Source organism: Chinchilla lanigera, unplaced genomic scaffold (genome assembly GCF_000276665.1).
Source record: "Chinchilla lanigera isolate Chin_1 unplaced genomic scaffold, ChiLan1.0 scaffold00041, whole genome shotgun sequence".
In the NCBI taxonomy this organism is placed as follows: Eukaryota; Metazoa; Chordata; class Mammalia; order Rodentia; family Chinchillidae; genus Chinchilla; species Chinchilla lanigera.
In genome coordinates, this window is record NW_004955442.1 from 14,773,829 (window position 1) to 14,800,158 (window position 26,330).

At 51.9% G+C, this 26,330-nt stretch overlaps 2 protein-coding genes across 5 annotated transcripts; both read right to left on the reverse strand.

Moving 5' to 3' along the window:
• Positions 1-1,699: 1,699 nt before the first annotated feature.
• On the reverse strand, positions 1,700-17,822 carry Amdhd2 (amidohydrolase domain containing 2). Of its 4 annotated transcripts, none has more exons than XM_013517944.1 (11): positions 17,659-17,822; positions 17,444-17,580; positions 17,227-17,366; positions 11,852-11,906; positions 11,499-11,711; positions 11,329-11,417; positions 11,098-11,242; positions 10,920-11,027; positions 10,716-10,784; positions 9,697-9,798; positions 1,700-1,788 (listed from the first exon to the last, which is right to left on the reverse strand). In XM_013517944.1, the coding sequence occupies exons 1-11, from the start codon at positions 17,739-17,741 to the stop codon at positions 1,754-1,756; spliced, it is 1,176 nt and encodes a 391-aa protein (XP_013373398.1). In that variant the 5' UTR covers positions 17,742-17,822; the 3' UTR covers positions 1,700-1,753. The 4 variants fall into 4 exon arrangements, with proteins under 4 accessions (XP_013373398.1, XP_013373397.1, XP_013373395.1 ...); XM_013517943.1 differs by having other exon boundaries at positions 1,770-1,788; positions 10,716-10,830; XM_013517941.1 differs by lacking the exon at positions 1,700-1,788 and adding an exon at positions 8,927-9,203 and having other exon boundaries at positions 17,659-17,821.
• Positions 17,823-17,966: 144 nt separating this feature from the next.
• Atp6v0c (ATPase, H+ transporting, lysosomal 16kDa, V0 subunit c) lies at positions 17,967-24,238 on the reverse strand. The gene is made up of 3 exons (XM_005391424.2): positions 23,996-24,238; positions 18,793-18,976; positions 17,967-18,711 (listed from the first exon to the last, which is right to left on the reverse strand). Exons 1-3 carry the CDS (start codon positions 24,072-24,074, stop codon positions 18,507-18,509), a joined length of 468 nt encoding a protein of 155 aa, XP_005391481.1. The 5' UTR covers positions 24,075-24,238; the 3' UTR covers positions 17,967-18,506.
• Positions 24,239-26,330: the final 2,092 nt, after the last annotated feature.

Genomic DNA, 26,330 nt, shown 5'->3' on the forward strand with positions numbered 1-26,330 from the left:
ACTGTTTTTTTTTTTTTTTAAATAAAAATCTTGCTGAACGTGGTAGTGCACAGGAGTTATTAAGGAGGGACAAGAGGATCACAAGTTTAACCTCAGCCAAGGCAATTTAGCTACAGCCTGTCTCAAAATTTTTCAACCAGGTGTGGTGGCACATACCTGTACTCCCAGTGCTCAGGAGGCTGAAGCAAGAGGATCACCAGGAGTTTGAAGCCAGCCTGGGCTACACATTGAGTTCAAGGCCAGCCTAAATTATGTATTGAAACCCTGCCTCAAAAAAAGTGCTGGGATGGAATGCAGTAGTAGGGCATTTGCCTAACATGAGTAAGGCTCTGAGGTTTAATCCCCAGTACTGTGAGAAAATAAAAATAATAAAAATATAGCCGGGTGTGGTGGTGCACACCTGTAATCCCAGCACTCAGGAGGCTGAGACAGGAGGATCGCTGCAAGTTTGAGACCAGCCTGGGCTACAAAGTGAGCTCAAGGCCAGCCTGAACTGCATAGCAAGACCCTGTCTCAAAAAGACCAAAATACATAAATAAATAAATACACAGATGAACCCAGATACAGTAACATGCACTTGTAGTCTCAGTAGCTTGAAAGGCTGCTCCACATGGAAAGCTAACAAAGAGACAATTAAAAAAATCCAAAACAACAGCTCTACCAGAAAGGAAGCGCAATCACAGTCCACACCTGCTTTCGTTCCACTCTGCTGCGTGCTATTCACATTTATGATCAAATACACTGACTCAACCAGTAATCAGTATACTCTGCCTGAACAGGAGACCAGTACTTGGGTAAGTTTGAGAGCGGAATCCTCATCTCTTCAATGGAAAGGTAACATAACCACAAATGAAGAGATAAAGAAATTTAGAAAGACAGACATAGGTAACAAGGAAAACATTTGGACCGGTAGTAAGCAGGATGTAAGTTCAGAGGAATAAGCCAGGAGCCACTATTTTTCATTATAAGCTTTTTAGAATTTACTCATTCTTGTATCCTCCCCACTACCATAATACTGGGGATTGAACCCAAGGCCTTTGCACTGAGCTATATCCCTGCCCCTTTTTATTTTGAGACAGGATGTTGCTAAGTTACCTTGGCTGGCCTTGAACTTGTTAGTTTGATTTGGTTTGGTTTGGTTTGAAATTTTTTGGTACCAGAAATCTGTTTTGTTTTGTTTTGGTTTTGGTTTTTTTTTTTTTTTTTTTTTTTTTGTTTTTGTTTTTTTTTTTTTTTTTTTTTTTTTGGTTTTTCTCCGATACCGGGAACCGAACTCACGACCTTGCGCATGCCAGGCAGGCGCTTTTGCCGCTGAGCTAAATCCCCAGCCCCTGGTACCAGGAATCAAACTTTTGACCTTACACTGGCCAAGTAGGCACTGGGCCCCTAAACTATATCCCAGGCCCTTTTGTTTTGAGACAGGGTCTCACTATGTAGTTCAGGCTGGCCTTGAATTCACTATATAGCCCAGCTATCTTAGAACTTGTAGTGATCCTCCTGCCTCAGCCTCCTAAGTGTTAGAATTACAAGCCTACACCACCAGGCCCAGCATTGCCTTGAACTTCTGAGCTTTCTTCCTCAAATACTATTTGTACTTGTGATCCTCCTGAGCAGCTGGGATTGCAGGTGGGCAGCACCACACCCAGACTATTTGAGCTCTTAAAACATTGATGAAAATAAAAGTTAATAAAATGGGAATGGACAGGGATGTAGCTCACTGGGTTGGGGATGTAACAGTGGTAGAGTGCTTGCCTCATGTGCAGGAGATCCCGAGTCCAATCCTTGGTACTACAAAAAAAAAAAAAAAAACCAGAATAACAATATAGATGTATATAACTTAAAATCCAACCTATGTTCATGACTGGGTATATTTCTCCCTCCCTCCCCACCACACACACAAAGATAGCCAGGCATGGTAGCATATACTTTGTAATCCCAGCACTCAGGAGGCTGAAGCAGGAGGATCACTGTGAGTGCAAGGCCAGCCTGGGTTTAGTAGTGAGTTCAAGGCTGGCCTGAACTACATAGCAAGACCCTGTTTCAAAAAACAAACAAACAAATGGCATATCTTCTTCCTGGAAATTCTTAGAACCTCTCACTTGTGCAAGAATATGAGTTACTGTACCAATTTGTAGTTCTTGAGTAATTCCCAGAGAAACGGAAGGAGGGAGGGCGAAGAGACTTGTGGAGAAGGTACACAGTGTTCAGGGGAGCACATGGAGCAGTGGGTGGAGGAGAAGCTGCCGGGAGTCTCAGTGGAAGGGGTGAGGGGAGGGGGGGAGGCCATTACCCTGAAGAAGCTAGCTGAGTCGGCAGCAGAGGGAGAATGGGGAGGGCACAGGGGAAGGCGAGGAAGGTCAGCTCTCAGTCTTCTGGGGGCCTGATGGCAGCCAGGTGAGACCCAGGCCAGGCCTGGCCAGGAAGCTCCTCTTACCCTGGAGCAGGAGGGCATGGGTCTGGCTGCCCATCCCAGGACAACAGACACTGGGCGAGCTCACACGGTCTGTCACCCAGGCTGTTCACTCGCTTTTCTCCCCTGCTTCCCTGCCTACAGCCTGTCTGCGGTTGAAGGACGGCATATAGCCAAGGGTACAGTGACTTGGCCAGACACTGTGGGGTGATGGAGGGAAAGGAGGATGCCTAGAACGTGATGGGGTGGGAGACCCCTGACATGCACAGAACACTGGCTGCACTTGGTATGCGCTCTCCCCTATAGGAAACAGGAACCTCTGTGCACTGATGATAGGCACGTGTCACTTCCACAACCTCATGGTATGTGGGGGTCCCCAGGGATCCCAGTGAGGGTGTTCTATTCCCACCTCTTTGTAACAAGTTGCCCCCAAACAGCAGACACTCATTATCTCCTGGTTTCTGGGAGTCCAGAACCAGCTAGGGGCCAGATCAGGTGGTCTGGTTCAGGCTCCCTCAGGGCTGAGACATCTGAAGGCTTGAGTGGGACCAGAGAAGCCACTTCCAAAAAACTGGTTCATTCCCAGGGCAATGGAGTGGCAACTGGCTCTCACCAGAGCAAGTGATCTGAGAGAAAAGAGGTCATACCAAAGCCGGAAGCTATGGTGCCTTTTATAACCTAACTTCAGAAAAGATAAACCATGCACCCAGAGACGATGTTAAGCGAAATAAATCAGACCCACAACTTTAAATATCACATGATTTTCCCTATATGCGAAACTCAAGATATAAATAAAGAGCAAAATAAAGGATAGGTAAAAGTAAGTAGGGAGATCTTTTTCTTTCCCCCCCCTTTTTTTTTCTTTTCCCTTCTTTCTTCCTTCCTTTATTTTTTTGAGACAGGGTCTTGCTATGCAGTGCAGGCTGGCCTCAAACTCATGGCAATCCTCCTGCCTCAGCCTCCCTGGGATTACAGGCATGTACCACCATTCTCGGCTGATCTTTTTCAAATAGAAAGGGGAACAAGAGATGGGGGGAGGGGAAGATTTAAAAAAAGAATCAGGCATGGTGGTGCACACGTATAATTCCAGCGCTAGGGAGGCTGAGGCAGAAGGATCACTATGAGTTTCAGGCTAGCCTGGGCTACATAGTGAGCTCAAGGCCAGCCTGAACTACATAGAGAGACCTTATCTCAAAATGAAAGGGTGGGGAATAATCAACGAAAACTCAAAATAGAGCTTTTTCAAATGGGGAAGGGATCAAGAGTTGGAGGGAAGCCAGGCATGGTGGCACATGCCTGTAATCCCAGCACTCGAGAGGCTGAGGCAGGAGGATCGTTCCAAGTCTGAGACTAGCCCGGCCTACAAAGTGAGCACAAGGCCAGCCTGAACTGCATAGCGAGACCCTGTTTCAAAAAGACAAAAAAAAAAAAGGCTAAAATGTGTGTTATGTAGGTACAAACTCCCTACAATAAATGCAATCATTATGTATAGCAAACACGTACTAAAAACTACATAAAAAAAGATAAACCACCACATCTGCCATGTCCATCTGCAGGAGTAGCATCATGAGGGCTAGCTTCAAGGCTGACTAACATGGCTAGCCAAGGGCACGGCAGCATTCCCACCTGGTAGCATTTGGGTAGAGACAGGAGGAACAAGAACAGAAGGATAAGCCAAAAAGGCACTGAATTGTCAAGTTAGGAAAGAGCCCAGCAGGTGGAGGCCTGATGTTTTGTATCACAGGCTCCCCTGCAGCATCTAAGTAGGGTCTAGGGAAGGGGTCCCAGGGCAAACAGGTACGCAGGGAGACCAGTGAGCGTGCAGGCAGAGGAGAGGAGGGGGATTCTCAAACACCAGCCTCTGGCCCGTGGTCAGTGGTCACTATGCTCACAGCTCCCAATATGTGTTTGCTCATAGCTGTAGACCCTTAGATGGGTGAGAGTTGACAAAGGGACCCAGTGGTTTCCAAGCCACGTGGGCGAATTCACATCCCCCCTCCTAAATGGTGCTAAGTGAGAAACCTGACTGAGAGTCAGGAAGCAGACAGTTGCATGAGATCTCCTGCAAGTTTAACTCGCTTTCCTCAAACCTCAACTTCCCTAGTTATAAAGTGGGCTTAGTCAAAAACCGGTTAAAATCTCAAAGGTTGAAAACATCCAACGTTAGTAAGTATTGAAGTTAGAGTAACAGCCTCACGGAAGATGCCCACCACCTAATCCCCCTACCTGCTATGCTCTATGGCAGTGATGGCGAACCTTTTAAAAGCAGTGTCCAAACTGTTATCCAAAATGCAGTCACTTATCACAAAGTGCCAACATGACAATTAAACCTGAACCATGAGATTTTCGTTTAGAAAAAACGGTTATGCTCGGCTGCTGGGGTGACTTGGTTCCTGTGCTGACAGAGGGGGCTCTGTGTGCCCCCTGCAGCACACGTGCCATAGGTTCACCACTGCTCTCTGACGAGGAGGTTTACAGTTGCTACTCAGGTGACAGGCAGAGTAGCCAGGGTTATCCTGGCACAGAGGTAGGAAATATAGCCACAGGGTCACAAAGAATGGAAAGCAAGCAAGGAAGAGGCACGGTTGCTGTGATACAACTGGGAGGAAAAGAGCCAGCAGCCTCTAAGAAACAGAACAGGCCAGAAAGCAGATTCCCTGCCTCTTCTCTGGGGAGAAGCAAAGATCTCTCATCACCTTGATATCAGCCTATTGAGACCCATTTCTGACGTAGACCTCCAAAACCATAAAGTCATGAACTTCTGCTATTTTAACTTCTGCTTTGCTTTTATTTATTTTTTTTTTTTTTCCGAGCTATGTAATTCAGGATGGTCTTAAACACACTATGTAGCTCAGGCTGGGGTCAAACTCGAAGTGATCCTCCTGCCTCAGCCTTCTGAGTGTTGGGATTATAGGTGTGCACCACCATGCCCAGCACTTCTGCTATTTTATTTATTTATTGTTTTTACTTCTGCTACTTTAAACCACCAGTTCTGTGGTGCCTGGTTACAGCAGCAACAGGAAATTCACAGAAGGGCCTTCTCTGGTCTCCTGGGGTCACACAGGATAAAGAAGCCACAAAGTCAAGAAGACCAACCTACAGTACCTGAGTCCCCGGAACTGCCCATCCCTGATCCATGGCAAGTCGTCAGCTGTGTAGGGGGGAGCAGGGAGAGAGGGAGAGCGAGCGAGCAGGGTGTCCTATTGTGGAACATCCACCTTCGAGAATGCTGAGCACTATGCATTACATGAGACTGACCCAGGCGTCCCACCTGGGAAGCTTTCCACTTGCTTGCTCAATTTAAAAATAGTCATGGCACTAGCAAAAGAGCAGTCCCATGTAGTAAGACGAACTGGTACACGACTCTGATAGAAGGGGTAGGATCCGTCTGTGGGGAGGACAAGGTCCAGAGAGGGCCTCGGAGAAGGCCCCACAGCACTCCAGGCAAACGCTGAGCAAGAAAAGCTCTGGGAGACCGCAGTGAGAGCACTCAGACGCAGTGGATCCACCTGTCCTTCCGCTGGCTCGAAGCACACTCCCTCCCTCAGCAGGCGTGTCTCTGGCCCAGACCGCAGCTTTTCCTGGAATCAGTGTCCGGTCTCAAGCACATGACCCAGAGGCTTGGGACGCTGAGTATTGGAGGTGGAAGCACCTGACTGGGTCATCAGCTCCAGGGCTAGAACCCTCGTTACGAAGGTCCGCCCCACGCACAGGAGGCCGCTGCTCACAGAACGGCCACCAGGTGGCGCTCGTGGGATGCACACGCCGCAGCACCGTGCCGCCCAACTTGCCAGGTGCCCCGCTCGCAAATGGATAGTGTGACAGGGTGCAGAGCACTGTGAGTGTGCGATTAGTGCCACTGATTTGTACACTGTAATGTAGTTAAAATAGAAGCCTGGAGCAGTAGCTACTGGGAAGGGTGAGGCAGGAAGATCCCAAGTTCGAGGCCTGCCTGGGGTAACTTGTTGAGTTCAAGGCCAGCCTGGACTACACAGAGAGACGGGAGACACTGTCTCAGCATCTCCCTAATAAAAAAATAGATAATAAAAATTAAAAAGCTGGGAATGGGTAGGGCATGCTGGCGCACTCCTGTAATCCCAGCACTCAGGAGGATGAGGCAGGAGGATCACTGCGAATTGAACACCAGCCTGGGCTCCATAGGGAGTTCAAAGCCAGCCTGAACTACCCAACAAGACCTTCTCTCAAAAATTAATTTAAAAATTAAGAAAATAGCTGGGCATCGTGGCGCATACCTGTACTCCCAGCACTCGGGAGGCTGAGGCAGGAGGATCGTCGCAAGTTAGAGAACAGCCTGGGCTACAAAGCGAGCACAAGGCCGGCCTGAACTGCACAGCGAGACCCCGTCTCAAAAAGACAAAAATAAAATAAAATAAAAAATTAAGGAAATAAAAAGCTGGGAATGTAGCTCAGTGGTAGTGCACTTGCCTAGCATGTGTGAGGCCCCAGGTTCCATCTCCAGCACTACACTCCAACAAATGGTTGATTGTAAAATGTTTATTTGATTTACTGATTTTAGACAGGATCTCACTATGTGGTCCAGGCTGGCCTTGAACTATGTAGACCAGACTGGCCTCGAGTTTGCGGTGATCCTCCTGCGTCAGCCTCCCAAGTGCTGGGATTAAGGCATGTGCTACCACACCTGGCAACATGTTATATTTTAAAAACCAATACAACCCTGCCTGCACTGCCCCTGCACCTCAAACAAAACCTAAACTCCCACAATAGCTCCAGACTCCTGCCCACACCATGCCCCAACCATCCCAACCCCTTCCCATCCACATGGCTGTCTTCACCCCAGCAATACAAGTTCTGGGCCCCTGGGCTTGTGACAGGGTATCCCTATGTAATTCAGCCCCAGGACAGCTCCTCTGTTGGTACACCAAAGTTGGAATGACAAATAGGACCCTTCTCTGAGTTTCTGGCAGAAAGGTGGAGTTAACTTTCATTAAGCACTTGCAGTGAGGCCTGCTGGCGCCAGGTACATAGCCCACATTTGTGCCGGTCTTTGGCACCAGACACCCTATAGGGGTTGGTCAGCCACACAGAAGGCATGAGGCCATGGGGCAGACCCAGGCATCCCCAGGCTCACTGTCTTGGGCTGACAATGTGTATCCCGAGGCATATGGACCAAGACCTGTTGAGCCCCTGTGGGTGGCCCCTTCCCCAACAGTTGCCCTTCTCATGCTGTTAGCCCTCAAACATGAGGCTAGATATCGTTTTTTATTGGTTTGGGTCTGAAGATATTTCCTTTGATGGGAGCCACATTCAAAATGTCCTGGAAAATCTGTCTGCAGCTTCTTGCACCAAGGAATAGTTTTACCATGTTGCATAGGTAAAACCGTTTTACCATATTGAAAGGGGTAATGGGTCACTGACCCCAGGACCCAAAAGGGAAGTGTTAAGATGCCATTCCCAGATCTGACCCCACTCCCTGGCACCTGACCCCCATGTCAAAACCATCCTCAGATCCAGGAGGGCACTGAAGTCTGCCAACTTGTAGCTATCCATGGAGCCTGAAAGCACAAATTCCTCAAAAGTAGGGGGAAACCAGCCTCGGGAGCACTGCCTAAATGACACTAAAGGCACTGCGTGTGGTGGTGCAGGAGGGCTACCGTGAGTTCCAGGGGGCAAACAGGGTCCAGGGCAATTGTGAGACCTTGACACGGCAGCACCAGACAGGGTAGCCACCACAGACCAGGTGAGGAGAGCTCCTCACGTGCAAGGATCGAGTCAGCAGATGGGATTCTTGAGAGCCAGCATCAGAGAAAATGGAACCTCGATTACCCAAAAGGGTGCTGGACGGTGAACCTGAGGACTAGGCAGGCCAGGCAGGATAGAAAGCAGTACCCAGGGACCCTGGGGCAAAGTTGGAGGCCCTTGGGCCACTGAGCCCTGCACTCAGTCCTGGGCGATCTGGGATCCCAAAACCAGTGTGGACTCCCGGTGAAGTGAGAATTTGGAGGTGCCCAGACCCAGAACCAGGCCAGGGGCCTTCACTCTGCCCAGCCAGCTCAGAGGCAGTAAGCAAACTTCTGAAGCTACCTATTGTCATAGTCACAGCCTCTTCTTGCAGCCCTCCAACCAATCAATGGCTTCCACCCATCCTACTGGGGCACGGACTAGAATTCCCCCTCCCTCCCTCCCCTCACTCTTAATTCTTCACATTTTTGTTTGTTTTTGGAGACAAGGTCTTGCTATATAGTCCAGGCTGGCCTTGAACACACTATGTAGCCCAGGCTGGTTTCAAGCTTGCAGCGATCCTGAGTGCCGGGGTTACAGGTGAGCCACCACACCTGGCTCTTAACATTCTCGTGTGGCTTCAGGCAAATCAAGCCTAAGAGTGAGGCCCTTGAGGAATCCACCTGTTTTTGGATTAGCAGTCCTTTGCTGTAACCACTCAGCCACCTCTTCCACATCCTAGAATCCAACTGTTCTTGCCCCAAGCCACGAACATCTTCCCCAGAGGCCCCAAATGAAGCACAAGCAAAACCCGGAGACAAGGCAAATCCTGCTGCTCATTTATGCAAGCCATCGCCTCCAGGGTGGCTGCTAGCTCTGGGCTATGAATGCCAATCTGGGATGGGGCTCCCAACTTGTTCCCTGGAGACCAGCTCCCGCAGATGCCCTCCCGATCAGTGTCCAGCTGGGGCTGGCCAGGCGTCCTCTCCAGCCGAGATCTGAGGTCATGGCCTGGCTTCCTCTGCCTGCCACACCAGTTCACCTGAGATGTAGGTGGCCTGGACATGGAGGCTGTCGTCGAGCACCACAAAGTCTGGGGCAGAGCCAGAGGGTGAGAGGGATTGGGAAGGGGCCTCACACCCCCAAGTGGAGTCATTCCCAGGCAATTAAGCCTGGTGGGAAAACTGAGGCCCAGGGATACCACTTGGGCAGGACATCCTGACCCATCACAAGACTAACAAAGGTCCTCAACTCCTCACAGTCAGGGACAAAGGACAATTCCTCCTCTTTTTCTGAGACAGGGTCTGGCTATATAGCTCAGGCTAACCTTGAACTCACAATGTAGCCCAGGCTAACCTCGAACTAGCAGCAATCCTCTAGCCTCAGCCTCTCAAGTGCTGCGATTACAGGCAGCACCACTATGCCCAGCTCCTGGCCTTACCTTGAATGCCAGAAAGACTAGCAAACAAGAAAAGGGGGGCGGTAATGGAAGCTACAGTGACCACCAGGTAGCTGGGATCCAGGGAAGACTACCACTTTGGGCCTGTCCCAGCCTCTGCACGGGCCTCACCTTCATGGGGCCTTACCTGCATCAGCACCGAAGTCCAGGGTCCCCTTCCTCTTCTCCAGCCCCAGCAGCTGGGCAGGGTGCAGGGACGCAGCCTCCAGGGCCGCCTCCACACTGCAACCTGACCAGGGACACAGCTTGGTGATAGTCCATGGCCCCTGCCCCGTGCACAGCTCCAAGCCCCCAATCTTGGGGCTGAGGTCAAAGGGGGACAGTCCCGGCCTCTAAATCAGGTTAAAAGGACCCTCCCTCTCCCAACTTGGGGACACTGCTTACTACTCTCTTCTCGAGCCCACTCACATTCCTGGCCCTACAAAGACCCTGTCCTCCCTGACAAAGCACTCTGTCTACAGGACTCTCAACCACCTCCTGGGCCCCATGGAGAGCCCTCTACATGTAAAGAGGCAATGCCCAGGCCCTCTGCATTTTGCCCCTGTAATCAAGAAGTCAAGTGACCATCCTTTCTTCCCTGTTGCGCCCTTACCAGAGCCAGGGCGTAGCTATCTCCTGACTCCTGAGCAGTCCCCCTGCTGTTACTGCCCCTTGTTCCCCACCCATTTGCCCTAAACAGCACAATGAACCCTGGTGGCCCCCTGCAGAATGACATCCAGCCTCAAGGCCTGTCAGATACCTGCTCTCCTTTTCTCTCAGGACATCCCTGCACAGCCTACCCCCGAATCCTGCAGCACCACTCTGCCCTCCACCGGCCCACTGATGCTGACCCTGCAGAGTCCTGCCACTCAACAGGGCTAGCCCTGGACCTTACGTGGACAGCATGAGAGACCCTGCTCTACCTGGGGGCCTTGGCTTCATTCCCCACAACGCCAGCTTGAGTAACCTCACCATCTTCCTCTCTGCCTTGTCCACAATCCCAGTGCCCCCTTCAAACCTTGGGAACCCCCTTGATGAGGCAAATGAGGAAGTTGGTGCAGGACTCTCATCATGCCCACCTCCCCTCCAGCTCCTGCCCCTCAACACACACACACACACACACACACACACACACACACACCTCCACCCACATACTGGCCCACTGACCTGTGGCCTGGAGGAAATGTCGGACACAGACATCCATTGGGGCTATGCTGCCACACAGTGTCTTGGTGCCTTGACGACAGAGAGGCCAGGCTCAGGGGACTGTACATCTGGGGGTCTGGTGGGCAGGCAAAGGGTATCCAGGTTCTTGCCTCCCTGTGTGGTCAGCCAAGGGGCTGTTCCTCCGTGAGAACAGTGAGTACTCACCTGCGATGCAGGCCATCAGCCCATCCACCTCCACCTCCATCTGTCCCAGGGTGTGACGGCCATTGCCCAGGCCCAGTGCAGGGACAGCGTCAGTGATAAGTACAAGCCCTGGGTAAGAAAGTGCTTCAGGACCTTGCTGGTCACCATCCTACCTGGCCCAACCTCCCCAGAGGCTCACCCTGGGGATGGGCCCGGTGGGCAATCCGCAGGGCAGCAGGGTTGGTGTGTATGCCATCAGCAATCATCCCGTAGAAGATGCACTGGCCTGGGGGGAGTCGGTCACTGGTCAGGAGCCCCACAATGCCTGGGTCACGGTGGTGGAACTGGGCAAAACAGGAGGAGACAACTGCCTAAGTGACAGCAGGGTCTACTGAGTCCCCACCTACCCAGGGGCTGGGGTGGCACTCACAGGCAGCATGGCGTTGAAGAGGTGGGTAATGAAGGTGGCCCCGCTCTGTACTGCTTCCTCTGCGGCCTGCAGGTGGGCCACTGAGTGCCCTGTGTGGGGGACTTGGGGGTCAGACTATTTACCAGCCCAGGACCCCAGACAGGCCCAGCGACTTCAGATGACCCCCTTACCTAGGGACACACAGATGTCCTGAGCTGTCAGTGCCTGGATCACTTCGTGGCTGCGGCCCAGCTCAGGCGCTAGCGTCACAATGCGGACGTTGTCCAGGGACCCATAGGTGGCCAGCAAATCATGGAAGGCATTGACCTCAAAAGAGCGGATGTGGGCCTCGGGGTGTGCGCCCCGCTTTTCTGGGCTGATGAAAGGGCCCTCCAAGTGCACCCCTAAGGAAAGGGGATGAGGGTGACTCCAGTAAGAACCCCCACCCCAGAGCCCAACCACTGCCCACCTCCCCTCCCCAACTGTACCTCTAAAGAGGGAGGGGCCTCCCAAGATGGGGGTGGGGAGGGGGTCAGCCACTCACCGAGGACCCCTGCCCCATGGGGACCACCACTCTTCACAGGGATCTGAGGAAGGACCTGGGGGGAACCAGCTGTTAAAGCCCTGGCCCCTGCGGCCCAGCACCCCGAGGTCACAGCCCAGCCAAGGTCAGAGGTCCCAGCTCAGAGGTCAGGGTCTTGGCCTCCCCTCAGGAGTTAGAAAAGGGCCATTGCCTCCCACCCCACAGTGGTCATGAGCGGGAAAAAATTACAGAAACAGAGCTATTAAGTGGCCTACACTGAGGCCTTGAGGACCAAGACATGACAACACTCCCAGGTCACACAGGCAGGAGCTTGGGCTCCAGAGCAGCTCTAACTTGCCCTGGCCCCTAAGGGTAGCCTCTGCCCAGTAGAAGTTAAAATGCAATGTGTGTGTGTGTGTGTGTGTGTGTGTGTGTGTGTGTGTGTGTGTGTTGGGGGGATCCCTGAAGAATCACTTTGGCCTCCTTTAGCTACAGCTCAGGGCTCACAAGAACAGCAGGACAGAGGCAGGGGCTGGAAGCTGGAGAGCTCAGTGCAGGCGCCAACAGAACTCAGCAGCCACTGTGATCACAAAGTTCACAGCACGGGGAGGAGACAGAGGCTCACACTCCGTCTCAGGGGCTGAAGGGCCAGGTAATCCAGCCAAAGGTACGTATTTCCAGCATGTGCAAATACATGGGATGTGAGAGCTGGACAAGGATGGTGATCTGGCTGTGCCCTCCCTTGGAACCCACCCCAAAAACAAAAGCGAGGGGCTTTTAAGACCTAAACCCTACAGGACAAAGAGAATGAGGGACAGGCAGTCAGACTCTGAGAGCTGGACACCAGACATTGAACAGATCTGGGCAGACCCACGAGGTAATAAAGAATACCACAGCCCCTGGCACTGGGAGAAATGGGCTGAGGGGAGAGGGCAAGAGACTAGTGAAGGAACTTCACTGGAGTACAGCTGGGTCCCTGGAACTCCTGTTTCAAGTAGGTCCAGATAAGAGAAGGCCTCTATGGTGGGGTAGGTCAAAACACAACAGAAGACCAGGTAATTAAGTGAAAGTTTATGTCCTTAAGGCTCTCACCAGCCAGGCCTGTTCCCTTGGAGTAGAACAGTAAGACTTCCCAGGGAATCTGACAAGCCCGAGTCAGGACCCTGGGATCCTGACCTGTAGGTGTCCCCCAAGAAGCACCCCCATCCTAAGGCTGGATTCTTTTTTTTTTTTTTTTTTTTTTGGTTTTTTTTTGGTTTTTTCTTCCGGTACCGGGAATTGAACTCACAACGTTGCGCTTGCCAGGCAGGCGCTGTAAGGCTGGATTCTTTCAGCAGCCTATTAGTGTCAGCCTTCAAATGCAGCACAGTTTCCCAGGCAGCATGCAAGGAAGCAGCCCACAAGAAGACTGAGCAGAGAAAAGCAGACACCAAGAGCAGAGTACACAGCAAAAAGCCATCACTAATACTCTCAGGGCAAGGAGAGGTCTTGGATTCATGATGCAAGAACAGGATATTAGAAATGAAGGTCCATTCAGGGGGCAATAAAACAAGCTCTTTAAAACTAAAAATATGCAAGCACCAAAGCAAGAGAACCAAGAGAACTGGAAGATAAAACCTTAGGAAGTATCTAGAAAGTAGAATCCAAAAAAAGAAGAGGAGGAGAAGAACAGAAAAATAAGTGTGGCCAGGACACCCAACAGTGGACTAGTAGGACTCCCATAAAATAACAAACAGAAAAGTCACAAAGGAAGCCAGGCACGGTGGTACACACCAGTAATCCCAGCACTAGGGAGGCTGAGGCAGGAGGATCACCATGAGTTTGAGGCCAGCCTTGGCTACATAGGCCAGCCTGCACTACATACCGAGGCCCTGTCTCAAAAAAACAGTAACCAAGGAAATAATTCAAGAAAAACAAAACTCCAAAGCAGAGCTTCCACCTTGACAGGACTGCTCAGCAAACAGCAGATGGGTCAACACTCCTCAATCTCCACAACATGCTCTTCTGAGACCTCAGATCCAGGGACAGAGAACAGATTGTGCAAGCTTCACAGAGAAGAATCAATCACCCAGAGGATCAGGGATCAAACAGCTTCTGAGCAGTTACCCTGGAATTTCAAAGACAATCTTAGCACTGCCTTTAACATTCTGGGGGAGAAGCCAGGCACAGTAGTAGTCCCATCTACTTGAAAAGATAGTGTGCGCCCAGATGTTCCTGGTCAGCCTGCACAACGTAGCAAAATCCTGCTTCAAAAAGAAAAAGAGTTAAAATGTTGGGTGGAGCCCAGGAGCTTTGGGCTGGGGATGTATTTCAGTGGTTGAGTACAAACTTAGCATTCTCAAGGCCACAGGTCCCAGACACAAACAAAATTCAGGAAAAATGACCTCTCACCTATAACTCTTAACCCAGCTAAGCCAAGGATCAACAGAATTGTCACTTTCAGACTTTGTAATCTCAAGAATTTACCCTCCCACGACTCTTTGTTGGAAGTTACTGAAGTATATACTCCACTAAAACTGTAAAGCAGCTAAGAGGAAGACAGAGGATCTAGGACATGAGAAACTCAGTAGTAAAGGCCAAGAAATACTGCCCCCAGCCCAGCTCTAGGAGAGAGCATAGGATTTCCCAGGACAGCTGGATTCTGGTGAATCAATAGCTAGTGCTAGAAAGAGCGGGAAGACAAAACTAATGGAGTCTGTATCGCATCTAAATTGCCTGAGAGCTTGGGAGGGTGAGGCAGGAGGACTGCCATGAGTTCAAGGCCATCCTGGGCTACATAGAGAGCTCAACACCAGCCTGAACTACATAGCAAGATACTGTCTCAAAATAAGAAAAGAAAAAGTAAATTGCCTGAAAGGAGACAACTAGCAGGAAGCCTGCAGGTGCGTTAGTAGCTGGAAAAAGCAGAAACAAAAAACAAAACAAGCAAAGAATATTAACTCCAGGGAAAGCAGAATTGGCAGATAAGAAAATGTAACTTTCATACAGCTCCAATGACTGAGCAATACAGATCTAATCAAAGTTACTGGTAACTATTTGATAATGAAAAGGGATTGGAAGTAGATTAGAGAAGGCTAATGTTCATCCTCAACATTCCCAGTGGGACACAATAGATATTGCCCTAAACCAAAAATGCAAGTAGAAAGCCAGCATATGTGTGAGATAAGTGGGTAAATTCCAAAAGGAAGAGCTGTGTTGTGAGGGCCAGGTGTGGTGGCACATACCTGTAATTCCAGCACTGAGAAGGCTGAGGCAGGAGGATCACTAAGAATTGCAGGCCAGCCTGAACTGTATAGTGAAACCCTACCTCAAAAGACCAAAAAAAAAAAAAAAAAAAAGGAGAAGAAGAAGAGCTGAGTTGGAAGCGATAGTGATGAAGCCTAGGGTAAGACCTGGTTAGGGGCAAGGGTCTTCTGTTTTTCCCTCCAAGCTATGTGGACATATAATTTCATTACAGGTTAAAAATTATAACAAGATTGAATTTTCCTAGAATAGAGTTTTGAAAAGGAAAGTAAGAGAGCACTAATCAGAAAACAAAGAATGCAGGCAAGCCTCTGGAAGAGTAAAAAATGTGGAGGGCATGTGGGGCCAGAGCGGATGGCAAGGATGCCACCCCTGAGGAGGTACCTAACCTCAACTCAGCAGATAAGTAGCTTGAAGCAGGAAACAATGCCATCAGATTTGCCTCTTGGAAGGATAGCAAACTGCAGGGCTAAAGGACACATCAGAAAAAGAGGAGGTGGTATCAATGAAGCAGATCTTAATGACAAAAGATCTGGGTAACTTCTGGCAAAGGCAATTCAGTGTGTGAAAGGAGCCTGGAGGAAGAAGCATGCATGATGGGGCAAGGGTCCTCTGGTTTCTAAGATTACACTGGTGTTACATTTTCACATCCAAGGCCCTCTACAATCTCTACCATCAACAGTTTGCACTCTGCCTTCCAAGGAAAAGTTTGTCAGACAGTCTTTAAGGTACTGGACTGCAGTGGCAGCCAGGAAACAAACACAAGCACTACTCACTAGAGTCTTCCTTCAAGGAAAAAGAGCCAGCTCTCTGCATCATGCTGGGCAGACTTGCTGCTGAAGCAAGACATAGAAGAGGAGGTGGCAATGGTGGCATGGGAGCAGCTGGCTATCAGGAGAATAAAGCCTTCCAGGCAGAGCTTGGGGGCAGGAGGAAGGTCACTTGGAGTTTGCTGGAATGTGCTTGGGGAGAAAAAAAGAGGCTCTTCAGGTGAGAAGGGGGTATCATGGGGCAAGAGACAGCTGGCACGACCCAGAGCTTGGGAAGGTGGCTAAGAGAACCAGGTTCCTGTTGGCAGTGGAAAAGTGAGTTTGGTTTTTGACATTTGCTGTGAAAGAGTTGTGGGATAGTTCTAGAAAGACATCCCCAGCTGATACTTACTCAGCGCTTAATACACACCAAGTTATGCCGAGCACTCTACCACCATAAGAGATTGAGATTAATCATTCCCACTTCGGGGAAACTGAGGCTCAAAAAGAAGTAAGATTTTCCTGAGTCTTTCATGTGACAAGTTAGGAAGCCAGAAGCAAGCCCAGGAAGCACCAAACTCAGAGCTCACACACTACCCTCATAGCTCCCTGCTCTGATTGTGTGTCCATACATCCAGAAAGGGACCCAGGGGCAGTCACACATTCTCCAATCTGAAAGGATCCTGTATTGAAGGGAAAACCACCTGGGAAAACCGACAAAACGGGAATGGACCGGCTCCATTACAGTATGACTAACCGTGATAATTTCCTAAACTCATCAATTGTATTGTGGTTGCTTAAGAGAATACCCACGTTTTTAAGATAGTTAAGTATTATGAAATAAAGATGCATGATTTACACAAACTTACATGAAAATGATCCTGTAAAAGACAATATACATGCAGGCAGAACCAACTCAAGTTAAAACTAGAAGGAAAACCAAACAAGGATAAGAGAATTCTTTCTAACCGAAGGAGGGTGGGGGATTCAGGACAGAGTAGCTTAGGCATGGAGGGAGCACCTCTTTGTAGAAGGTAGGTTCAAGTGAGTCATACACCACAGGCAGGTTAGGGGAAGAAGAGCCTCACAGCGTCTCTGGTTATATCCTGAGTCCCCAGAGACCCTGGTCCTGAGGCCGGGAGATGGCTAATCAGGGTAGGAAGGGCCTGTGGCTGTATGCTAAGAGGCAAATGTGTAGCCAGCCTGTAGCCAGCCGCAAAGCGGGTAGAGACTAGAAAGAGGGGCAACTGATGGGAGAAACGCCACCGGGGTGGGATCCACAACCAACTGGAAAGGAGGCCAAGCTCCCTTGCCAGGGAGTGTGCTGTGGGGGAAGGGCATGAAAGTTAAGGGGCTGGCTGCACCTGGGCCCCTCTTTGCCTGAGGACAGGAACCTGACCTCACCTTATGGTAAACTTCTGGTGGGGAAGTGACCAGGGTGGGGCAGAAAGAGGTGACACCGTGGGACAGGATCCTCTGGGCCACCAGGGCGACACCCGAACCCACGTCCTCCGTGGCCCTGGAGAAGTCAACACCAAATCCACCTGTGGCCACAGAAAAGAAGGGGTTGCATGGTGCTCACGGCTCTTTCCCTGGGTCCCCTGGCCCCGCCGGGCCGCACCGTTCATCTGCACGTCGATGAAGCCCGGGGCCAAGATGCAGCCTCCGCAGTCCCGCTGCTCATCGGCCACGCGCCGCTCCTCAAAAAACAGCTTTTCAGGATCCAGAACACGACCCCCACGTACCCATAAGTCCTCCCTGCAGACGGAAGGGAGTGGCAGGCGTTCAGCAAGCCGGCCCGACCCCGCCCCGACCCCCCGCCCCGCGCCCCCGCACCTGAGCAGCATGCCACCGCGCAGGATGCGGCAGTTGGTGAACTGGAGCACCGGTGCCCGCTCTGCGCCCTGCCCACCACGCATAGTGAGCCGCCCGAGCCGGCAACGCCGGATCCGCGGCGTTCAGGAAACAGCCCCGGCAGCCAGCCCACGTGACCATCAGCTGACGGGGGGAGGGCCCCACGTGACCGGTGCGCCACGTGACGCCGCAGCCCATGTGATCAATGGCGCCGCTGTGCCGCAGCCGCAGGCCCGATCCATTTCGCCTGCCTTGCCCCTCCCTGCCCCGCCCAAAGACTAAGACATTGGTTCTGGTCACATCCAAGAACTTTATTGGACACAGCATGGCGCCAGGGCCTGGCGGGGCCGGCATTCTGCCCTCCAGACCCCGCAGTCCGAAGGCGGCGGAAGGGTGGGTCCATCCTCGGTCTCAGCGCTGGGAATCCCAAGGCAACACTCTACCTAAAGGCTACTATATAGATAAGAGACAGGGCTGCTCCACAGAAGTCGGAACAGGTCAAATCTTTATAAATAAACATCCAGTGAAGAGAAAATGACAACTCTAATTCATCCTTATACACAGAGCACTCTAGGACGATGGGTGGAGGGGGCCAGACGCCGGCATCCTCACTGGTCTGGGGCCTGGATGGGTGATGAATGGGCCCAGATGTCCACGGCATGGGGCTGAAGGGGCAGGCGGGGCAACAGAAGATGGGCACTAGGACACTGCGCATTTACAAGACCAACTACGGAGGGGGTGGTGACCCGTGGGTGTGTGTCAGGCTGTTCGTTCTGGAATGGGGGGATGGTCTTTACATAGTATTCTGTGGCTGGTAGGCCCGAGCTGGGCTACTTTGTGGAGAGGATGAGGGCCACAATGAGACCGTAGAGGCCCAGCACCTCGGCGAAGATGAGGATCAGGATCATGCCCACGAACAGTCGGGGCTGCTGGGCAGTGCCCCGCACGCCGGCATCCCCCACAATGCCAATGGCAAAGCCAGCTGCCAGGCCGCTGAGACCCACACTCAGGCCTGCACCCAGCTGGAGGAAACTCCTAGGGGAGAGAAGAGACACAGGACTATTAGCAGCCTGCCTGCCAGGGAAGACAGCACCTAGAAAGGCATGCCACACTCACCTGTAGAGAGTGATGCCCTCATTCAGGGAGTTGGCGATGAGGACTGCCACCACGAGGCCGTAGATGGCGATGATGCCAGCCATAACCACTGGTATGATGGACTTCATGATCAGCTCTGGCCGCATGACGGACATGGCTGCGATGCCAGTGCCACTCTTGGCTGTGCCATAGGCAGCACCCAGGGCTGTGGGAAGAAGATGAGATCAGCCCAGAATAGCACTGCTCAGACAGGACCCTGGGGGCAGCTTTGGCACAGCTGTGAGGGATCCCCAAGTTACCACTCATGGAGGAGGAGGAGCTCTGCAGGAGCAACAGCCACAGGTGCAGCCATTACTCCAGTGCTCTCACTGCATCCCCACACCCCACACTTCCTCCTGAGGTGCCCTTGTGGTTGTCTAGGGGTCCTGTTCTGCTACGAAGCTCTACCCTGCTCCCTGGGACTCCCCCCGCCTGCTGCCTGTGACATCCGGCTGGCCAGTTACAGAGGACTAAGGCACTGGGACTAAGCCCCAAAAGCCTTGCTTAAGATTCTAGGCACTTTTTTGTCTCACTTGAAGTCTCCAGTACTTATAGTCAGGAAAGGCCTAGAAGAGAACGAATGGACCCCAGCAGCCAGTCCCTGTGTGACAAGGGCAAATAAGCTGGAACTGCCACCACAGGTGGGGTACAAGCCCTGCCACCTCAGGGTCAGGAGCAGCTGATCTGGCAATTCCTGTTCTCCAGGTCAGAGCTTCCAGACTCAACACCCAGCCTACCCAACTTCCCTCTACACCCAGCCCTAAAATGGCTGCTCTAGGACGGCACTTTGTCAGAAAGGGTAGCTCTCTACACCTTCAGCCACAGAGCAGGGTCCTGAAACCTCCACAGATTAGAGGACCCTCCCTAAATAACCAGGGAGGGAGGTGCAAGAGTGAGCCAAAAAGGAGACAGGGCATAAGGAAGATGACTGGACTGCAGGGTCTTCACCCAACCCCATCATGAGGCCTCAGAAAACCTCTCAGAGGTGGCCCCTGCTTGCAATATGGTCTTCAGGATTCTTACTGGATGACAATTAGGGGACCACAGAGTGGCCTGTCTCCTTTGGAACTGTCCCCTCAAATGTCCACTGGATGCTGCCTTTTAAATTCTCAATTACCCTCTCCTGGCCTTACCCTCAGTTCTTTTAGTACGTCTCTTCTGGGTTTTGTTTTTTGAGACAAGGTCTCACTATGTAGTTCAAGCTGACCTCAAACTCACAGCAATCCTCCTGCCTCAGTCTCCCTAGTGCTGAGATTGTAAGTATGTGCCACCATGCCCAGAAGTGCAGCTCTTCTGATTTCTGCCACCTGCCCTTCAGGATCAATGCAAAGACCAACAGAGCTGCTTGAATAGGTCACACTGCAGCTCTTTCTCTCTCTGGCCAGGGCACGCACACAGTGGTCACTTTGAGTAACTGGCTTAACCCACAGAAGACAACACAGGTCAGAGGTGGAAGGGACTATTAGGACAATCCCAGCCATTCCTCTGCTGGGGATCTCCCGGAGCCCAAAATATGCCCAAAATATGCCTACTCTGTGCACAGCACTGAGCAGAGATGAAGTCAGAGGGACTCTGCCTTCCCAGGACTCAAAAGCCCAGCAAGAAGACAACAAGGCAGTAACCCAATACAGTGACATGGCGGGGGGCTCTGAAAGGGTGGTGCTGAGTTGGAGAGGGGAGTGAGAGGGTGACAGTAAGCAGACAACATAGGAAGACAAGGCAGAGAGCAAGGATCCTGGACAGCACATATAGATATACCAAAGGACTGGACAAGGGGCTACTGAAAGGAGAAGCAAGGGCTGGGGCCATACTACCTCCTCCTCAGCACAGAGGTGCCATACTGCCAGGCCCAAACTCCCAGCAACTGGGCATGAGAGGCCGTTCCAGGAACTCTACTGGACAGGGTGCAATTTTGGGTTCCCTCTGCAGGCCTAGTTCTATCTCAGGCTATATGTACCATGTATGTGCAAGAGGCCAGGATCCCAGGGCTCACACCCTTGGGACACATCACTCCACAGGAAGAGCACAGGCTGACTCTCCTGGGATGGGGGAAGGTTTAAAATACAGAAAGCTTGGCATCCCAGGTAGTGAGACTCTGCAAGAAGCAGGAAATAAGCTAAGCCCTTCTTCAGAAGGTAGCATGGAGTTAGTGAGTGGGCAGGGAAACATGAGGGCTAAATGTGACAAACTTCAATGACCACCTGTAGCCAGAACAAGTGAGATAAAACCACAGCTGCTCAAGCCAGGCGTGGTGGCACACGCCTGTAATCCCAGCACTCGGGAGGTTGAGGCAGGAGGATCGTTATGAGCTCAAGACCAGCCTGGGCTACAAAGTGAGCTCAAGGCCAGCCTGAACTGCACAGTTAGACCCTGTCTCAAAAAGACAAAAACAAACAAACACAAAAAACCCAGACCTGGTCAGCAGAATGGCCCAGGAAACCAAGTTGGAGGGACTGCAGAAGACAAAACTGGCCACAGCACCAGTACTACCAACAATGCCAGTGTCAGCAGAGCAGAGAGCAGAGTCAGGAGGCAGTTACAAAAACGCAAGCACCATAGCAGGGAGGAAGTTATGGAAAAGGAGCAACCAACAGCTTCATGAAGACATAGTGAAGAAAGAATCAACAGGATGTTTGTCATATGAAAAAAGAGGAAGCTAGAATGTGAAAGACGGGTCTAGGGTGCCTGAAATATGTGTGGACCTCTTCTGGTTTAAAGATTAGCAAGTGTGAGCTGAGTCAAGGACATAGCTTGGAGTCAGTTCAGCAACAATAACCAGAGGCGACCAAGGACAGAAGAGCTTGCTCTGGTAGCAAAGATGAAGACGTCTTGAGAAAAACGGCACACTTAGGAGAAATGAAGTCAGAAGGTGATTCAAGCCAGGCGTGGTGGCACATTGTAATCCCAGCACTTGGGAGGCTGAGGCAGGAGGACTGCTGCAAGTTCGAGGCCAGCCCAGGCTACATAACGAGTTCAGGGGCTGCCTGAACTATACAGAGAGACCCTGTCTCAAAATAAATAAATAAATTAAATAATAATAATAATAATAGTAAAAAGGTGATTCAACTGGCCAAGCCAGAGGTTAGCAACCTGAGGCTGTATTAAGACCCATGTGCAGAGCAGGAATGGGGTTTCGGGTACACAGACAGATGTTGCACAAGAGCCAGAAGTGCAGGTTCCAATCCCCAGGAGCTTAGGACCATGCAGGCAAGGTTTAGACCAGCAAGACTGTTCTTGGGTGTGCAGACACCTGCTTACCAGAAAGCACATGCTGGTTTGTTCGTTTTATTTTGTTTTTTCCCTAGCATTGTGGACTGAACCCACTTGGCATTCTACCACTGAGCTACACTCTCAACCTATTTTATTTTTTATTTTGAGGTAAGGTCTCGGTAAATTGCTCAGGCTGGCCTTCTATCCTTCTGCCTCAGCCTCCCAAGTAGCTGGAGTTACAGTAGCATGCCATGGTGCTCAACCACATGCAAGTTCTTGGTGGAGAAGGGAGAGTGAGCTGAGTGCGGACAGAGCTGCAGGACCCACCATGACAGCCACAGTGCAAGTTTTATGTGGGCAGGGATCGTGTAGTTAACTTCTCACCGCCCCCTCATATGTGGCACATAATAACAACTCAATCAAGACTTGCTGAATGAATAGAAGTGGTCAGTCACAAACAGATACCACCCTGGTAGTCAGACTCCAAACTTCTGGAAGCATTCTGCGGGAAAACTGCAAAAATCAGGTGCATGACAGCTTGTCTGGAGAAGCCCAAGAGATCTGGGAACAGCAGGTGTGGCCAGGGAAGGAAAGAGAAGTCTAGACCACATCTCCCACCACAAATGACCCTTTATTCAAAGGGAATGGGGAAGGTCAAGACTCACTCAGCAGCGCGTGACTAACAGACAGGCCCGGGCAGAGGGAGGCCCCCAAAAGAACAGGGCCTCTAAGCCCCCACTCCACTGGTATTTACAGTCAGCAGAGCTTGTTTGGAGTTCAAACCCTGAACATACCTACTTTAGGAGCTTCCCCAGTCCACCAGGTAGGGTGGGGCAGGGCGGGGCCACTTAAACAAAAAACCAGACCTACCTAAGGAGGCCCAGACCAGGCCAGGCCAGTCCACAGAGCTGTGACTTACCTCCCTCAGTCCCACATTCCTGGGTCTGGCTCAATCTCCCTTACCCAGAAAAGCCAATTTTCATTAAACTTGACACTCTAGGACTACTGTCACCCAACCTCAAAAGCAGATGCCATCAAGAACCTTGTTAGGCCACTTCTTCACCCTAGGGCAGTCCCTCCCGTTTTCAGGCCCCTGAAGAGAAGGAAGGTCATTCATTCACCCACACATTCATTAGGGACAGAATTGGACTCTCCTAAAGAACAAAGACCCAATCCTACAAACGCTGGAGGCTCTTATTGCCCTCTCTCCCACTCTGAAACACAGACCCTCAGCAAACGTCCACACAAGTGCTGTCTCCCAGACACCACCCCCACCAGCCTCATTTCCATAAGCTCTCACGGCCACCTTTGGGAACCCATGGGCGCCCTGAGTCCATCCTTCAGCCCAGCTTTCCCAACCAACCCACAGAGCTGACTGGACTACTGGAAAACTGCGACGATCCCCAACCAGAAGCATCTGGCTCAGGGTACACCCCATCTAACCCCCGCCATCCTGGCCACCACAAAAGCCAGGGCTGCAGACCTTGGTTGGACGGGTTCGTACAGGCCAGGAGGCCAGAGGGCCAGGGACTCTGCCCAGGCGCTCCCGACCCTGGCCTGCCGCCGCCCCCGAACCGGAGCCTTCCTAGGTGTGATGTCACACCTGCCCGCAAAATGCGGGGTGCGGAGCAGGCGCAGGACAGCGCACCGCCCCTAGCGCCCCCACCCCAGCCTTCCTCTCGCCTCCCAGGGCTAAAATGGCAGCAGTGTTGCCGCCCCACCCCCGCACCGATGCATGCTGGCTGACAGGGCCGCTGGCCGGGACACTGGGGATACTGAACCCGCACGCCTGCGCCCACGAGGGCCCCCAAAGCCATCAAGATCGGTCCCCCTCTTGTACTCGCGGCCACCCAGGAAAGGGGGCGATTACGTCAGCGTGACGTCACGCGCCCCCCCCCCGCAAGCCGCTGGCAAGAAACCTCGGCGTCCCGGCGCCCCCCACCCCGTCCTGGCCCCCGCCTGCCACGGCGCTCACCGCTAAAGATCATGGCGACCGAGGCGCCTATCACGGCGAAAAACGAAGCATATTCGGGGGTGGGTTTGGCCTCGGACATGTCTGCAGGCGAGGCGGGGGCAAGCGAGGCGGTTGAATTCGGAACGAGGAGGGAGGGCGGGCAGGCAGGCGAGCGAGCACAGAAGCAGGAGGCAGCGAAGGATAAGGTTAACCGGCCCGTCAGCCGCTGCGCTCTAAATACCAGCACCGCAGAGCAAAATGGCGGCTGCGGTCGCGTCACATGACTGGGGCCCCGCCCCTACAGACCGTACCACTTCGTGCAGGTGGGGGAGCCATGGCCCCGCAGGCCGAGCAACCTGCTGACGGCCTCTGGTCTTTGCCGCCAGCCTCCAGCCCGAATCGCGGCGTTCCACCTCGACTTAGTATCGGTAGAGGCACTAGCGGGTGCCGCTGGGCCCTGAGCCTCCGCGGCGTTGGGTCAGTCTGACGCCCAGGTCGGGGCGGGGAGATGGCATGCCTTATTAGCATATAGGGCGGGTCCTCCAGTGCCCCGCCTCCTCTGCGGCGGCGCGGGCGCGAGCACGGCCAGGTGTTCGGCTCTGAGCAGTGCTTTTCTTTGCGTTCTGAGAGTGGAACCCCCACTGCCTGGATCTTCTGCCTCGACCAGAATTTCTACATCAAGCCAAGCCCGCCTTACTCGTGGCGCCGAAACACAGCTCGCATTACTCCGGGCTTCGAAACATAGCTGTCCCCAAGCAGACTAGCTCAAGGGCGGGAGATTCCGAGTGTGGGATGCTGGCCTCCTCTGCTCCATCCCCGGGAAACACCCCTCCTTGTGAGGTCTTGGCCCCTGCCTGAGCCCTCCTGTGTTTTCGTGTTTATCCTTCCACCTGGTCCCCAGGCTCTTCTAGACTAAGACCCACTGTCTTCTGACAGGAGTTGGTGACTTCATCTCTTGGTTCCATGAAGGAGACCCCCCGCCATCGGTACCTTCCTTTGCCTCAGCACCCCAGACATCTGTTGAGGTGTCTGTAACCCTCTAGATGTAGACACGACTGGTTTGAAGCCCTGTCAAGGGTCACCCGGATTTCTAAACATTCCAAAGTCAGGGCTCTTCTGCCTGCCTTACTAATGCCTCATGCAAAGTCCACACCTACAGGAGCAGCGACAGAGGAGAATGGTTCCCACAGCTTGTCAGGGAGCCTGGCCTGAGGCTGGTCCTGCCTTGAAGATGACTGACTGCTCCATCTCCACTCTCTAGCTCTGGCTGTCTGCTTCCCTTTTCATACCCTCCCTTTCAGAAGCCCTGCTCCACTGTCACCCAGCCTAGGTCTCGCTTGATCCTCAAACCCACATTGCAGGATCAGATAATTCTCTTAAGTGGCCTGGGTGCCTGCTCACTAACTTTCCCATGTAGGCAATAGGGTCATCTTTCCTCATAGCCCCCTTGCTGAGCACCTAGCCCCATCATCCATAACAGGAGCCTACCTCCCTGGGGCTCTTACCCCTTGCTAGACTGAGTCTGTCACCCTCTGAACTTTTTGCCCCCCAAAGTGCCCAGGTCTGTTTTATTTCAAAGGGGAGCAGACCATACAGAGAGTAATTAGAAACTATTCCTCTACCTCCCTCTTTCTCACCTCTTTGGTTTCTCAAAAGAGAAATCTTCACTGTCTCTACCTCTTCACTTTCCTTTCCCTCCAAAGCTCTGCTCTTGCCAAAGTCACTGTGACTGCCATTTCTCTGAGCAGAGTGACAGGGGCAGGCCTTCACAAACTACCCAAACCAGCTGCTTCTCCTCCTACCTCTCCGCTGCTCACTTCCTATAGCTCTGCCATCCTCATTCTTCCTGAAGTCACAAGGGGGAGCAAGGACAGGCTCAGGCCCTGTAGCCTCAGCTTCACTGTAGGGTTCCCAGTGTTCCCAGGGCTTCTCTTGGCTCTACCCTTCCCCTGGGTGACCCTATCTTTGCTGTGGTTTTATCCTCCATTTTGCTTTTTTTTTGTCTCTTGCCTGCAGCATTCCGGTCCTGATCAATCTTCAAGTGGCATCATATCACAGCGATATATGTGCACCTATGTTCATACCAGCACAATTTGTAATTGCTAAATTGTGGAAGCAACACAAATGTCCATCCACCAAGGATTGGATAAGAAAATTGTGGTACTTTTATGTAATGGAATATTACTCAGCTATAAAGAAAGAAAAACTCAAGGATTTTATAGGTAAATGGTCACTACTCATAAGTGAAATAAATCAGACCTGCATGTGCAAGCACCACATTGTCTCACTAGTGTAAAACCTGAAGGAGTTAATTTAAACTCAGAGGTATGATAGACATTGTGAAATGATAGGAAAA

What these genes read in the sequence shown, in the direction of transcription:
- Amdhd2 (XM_013517941.1), bottom strand. Translation starts at nt 17,741, where the DNA reads ATGCGTGGTGGGCAGGGCGCAGAGCGGGCACCGGTGCTCCAGTTCACC. An exon ending in CGCGGTGGCATGCTGCTCAG is followed by an intron (nt 17,581 to 17,658) that starts GTGCGGGGGCGC and finishes TTCCGTCTGCAG; the next exon opens with GGAGGACTTATGGGTACGTG. An exon ending in CCACCGGGCCCATCCCCAGG is followed by an intron (nt 11,028 to 11,097) that starts GTGAGCCTCTGG and finishes TTTCTTACCCAG; the next exon opens with GGCTTGTACTTATCACTGAC.
- Atp6v0c (XM_005391424.2), bottom strand. Translation starts at nt 24,074, where the DNA reads ATGTCCGAGGCCAAACCCACCCCCGAATATGCTTCGTTTTTCGCCGTG. An exon ending in GGTCGCCATGATCTTTAGCG is followed by an intron (nt 18,977 to 23,995) that starts GTGAGCGCCGTG and finishes TTCTTCCCACAG; the next exon opens with CCCTGGGTGCTGCCTATGGC. An exon ending in GAGGGCATCACTCTCTACAG is followed by an intron (nt 18,712 to 18,792) that starts GTGAGTGTGGCA and finishes TCTCTCCCCTAG; the next exon opens with GAGTTTCCTCCAGCTGGGTG.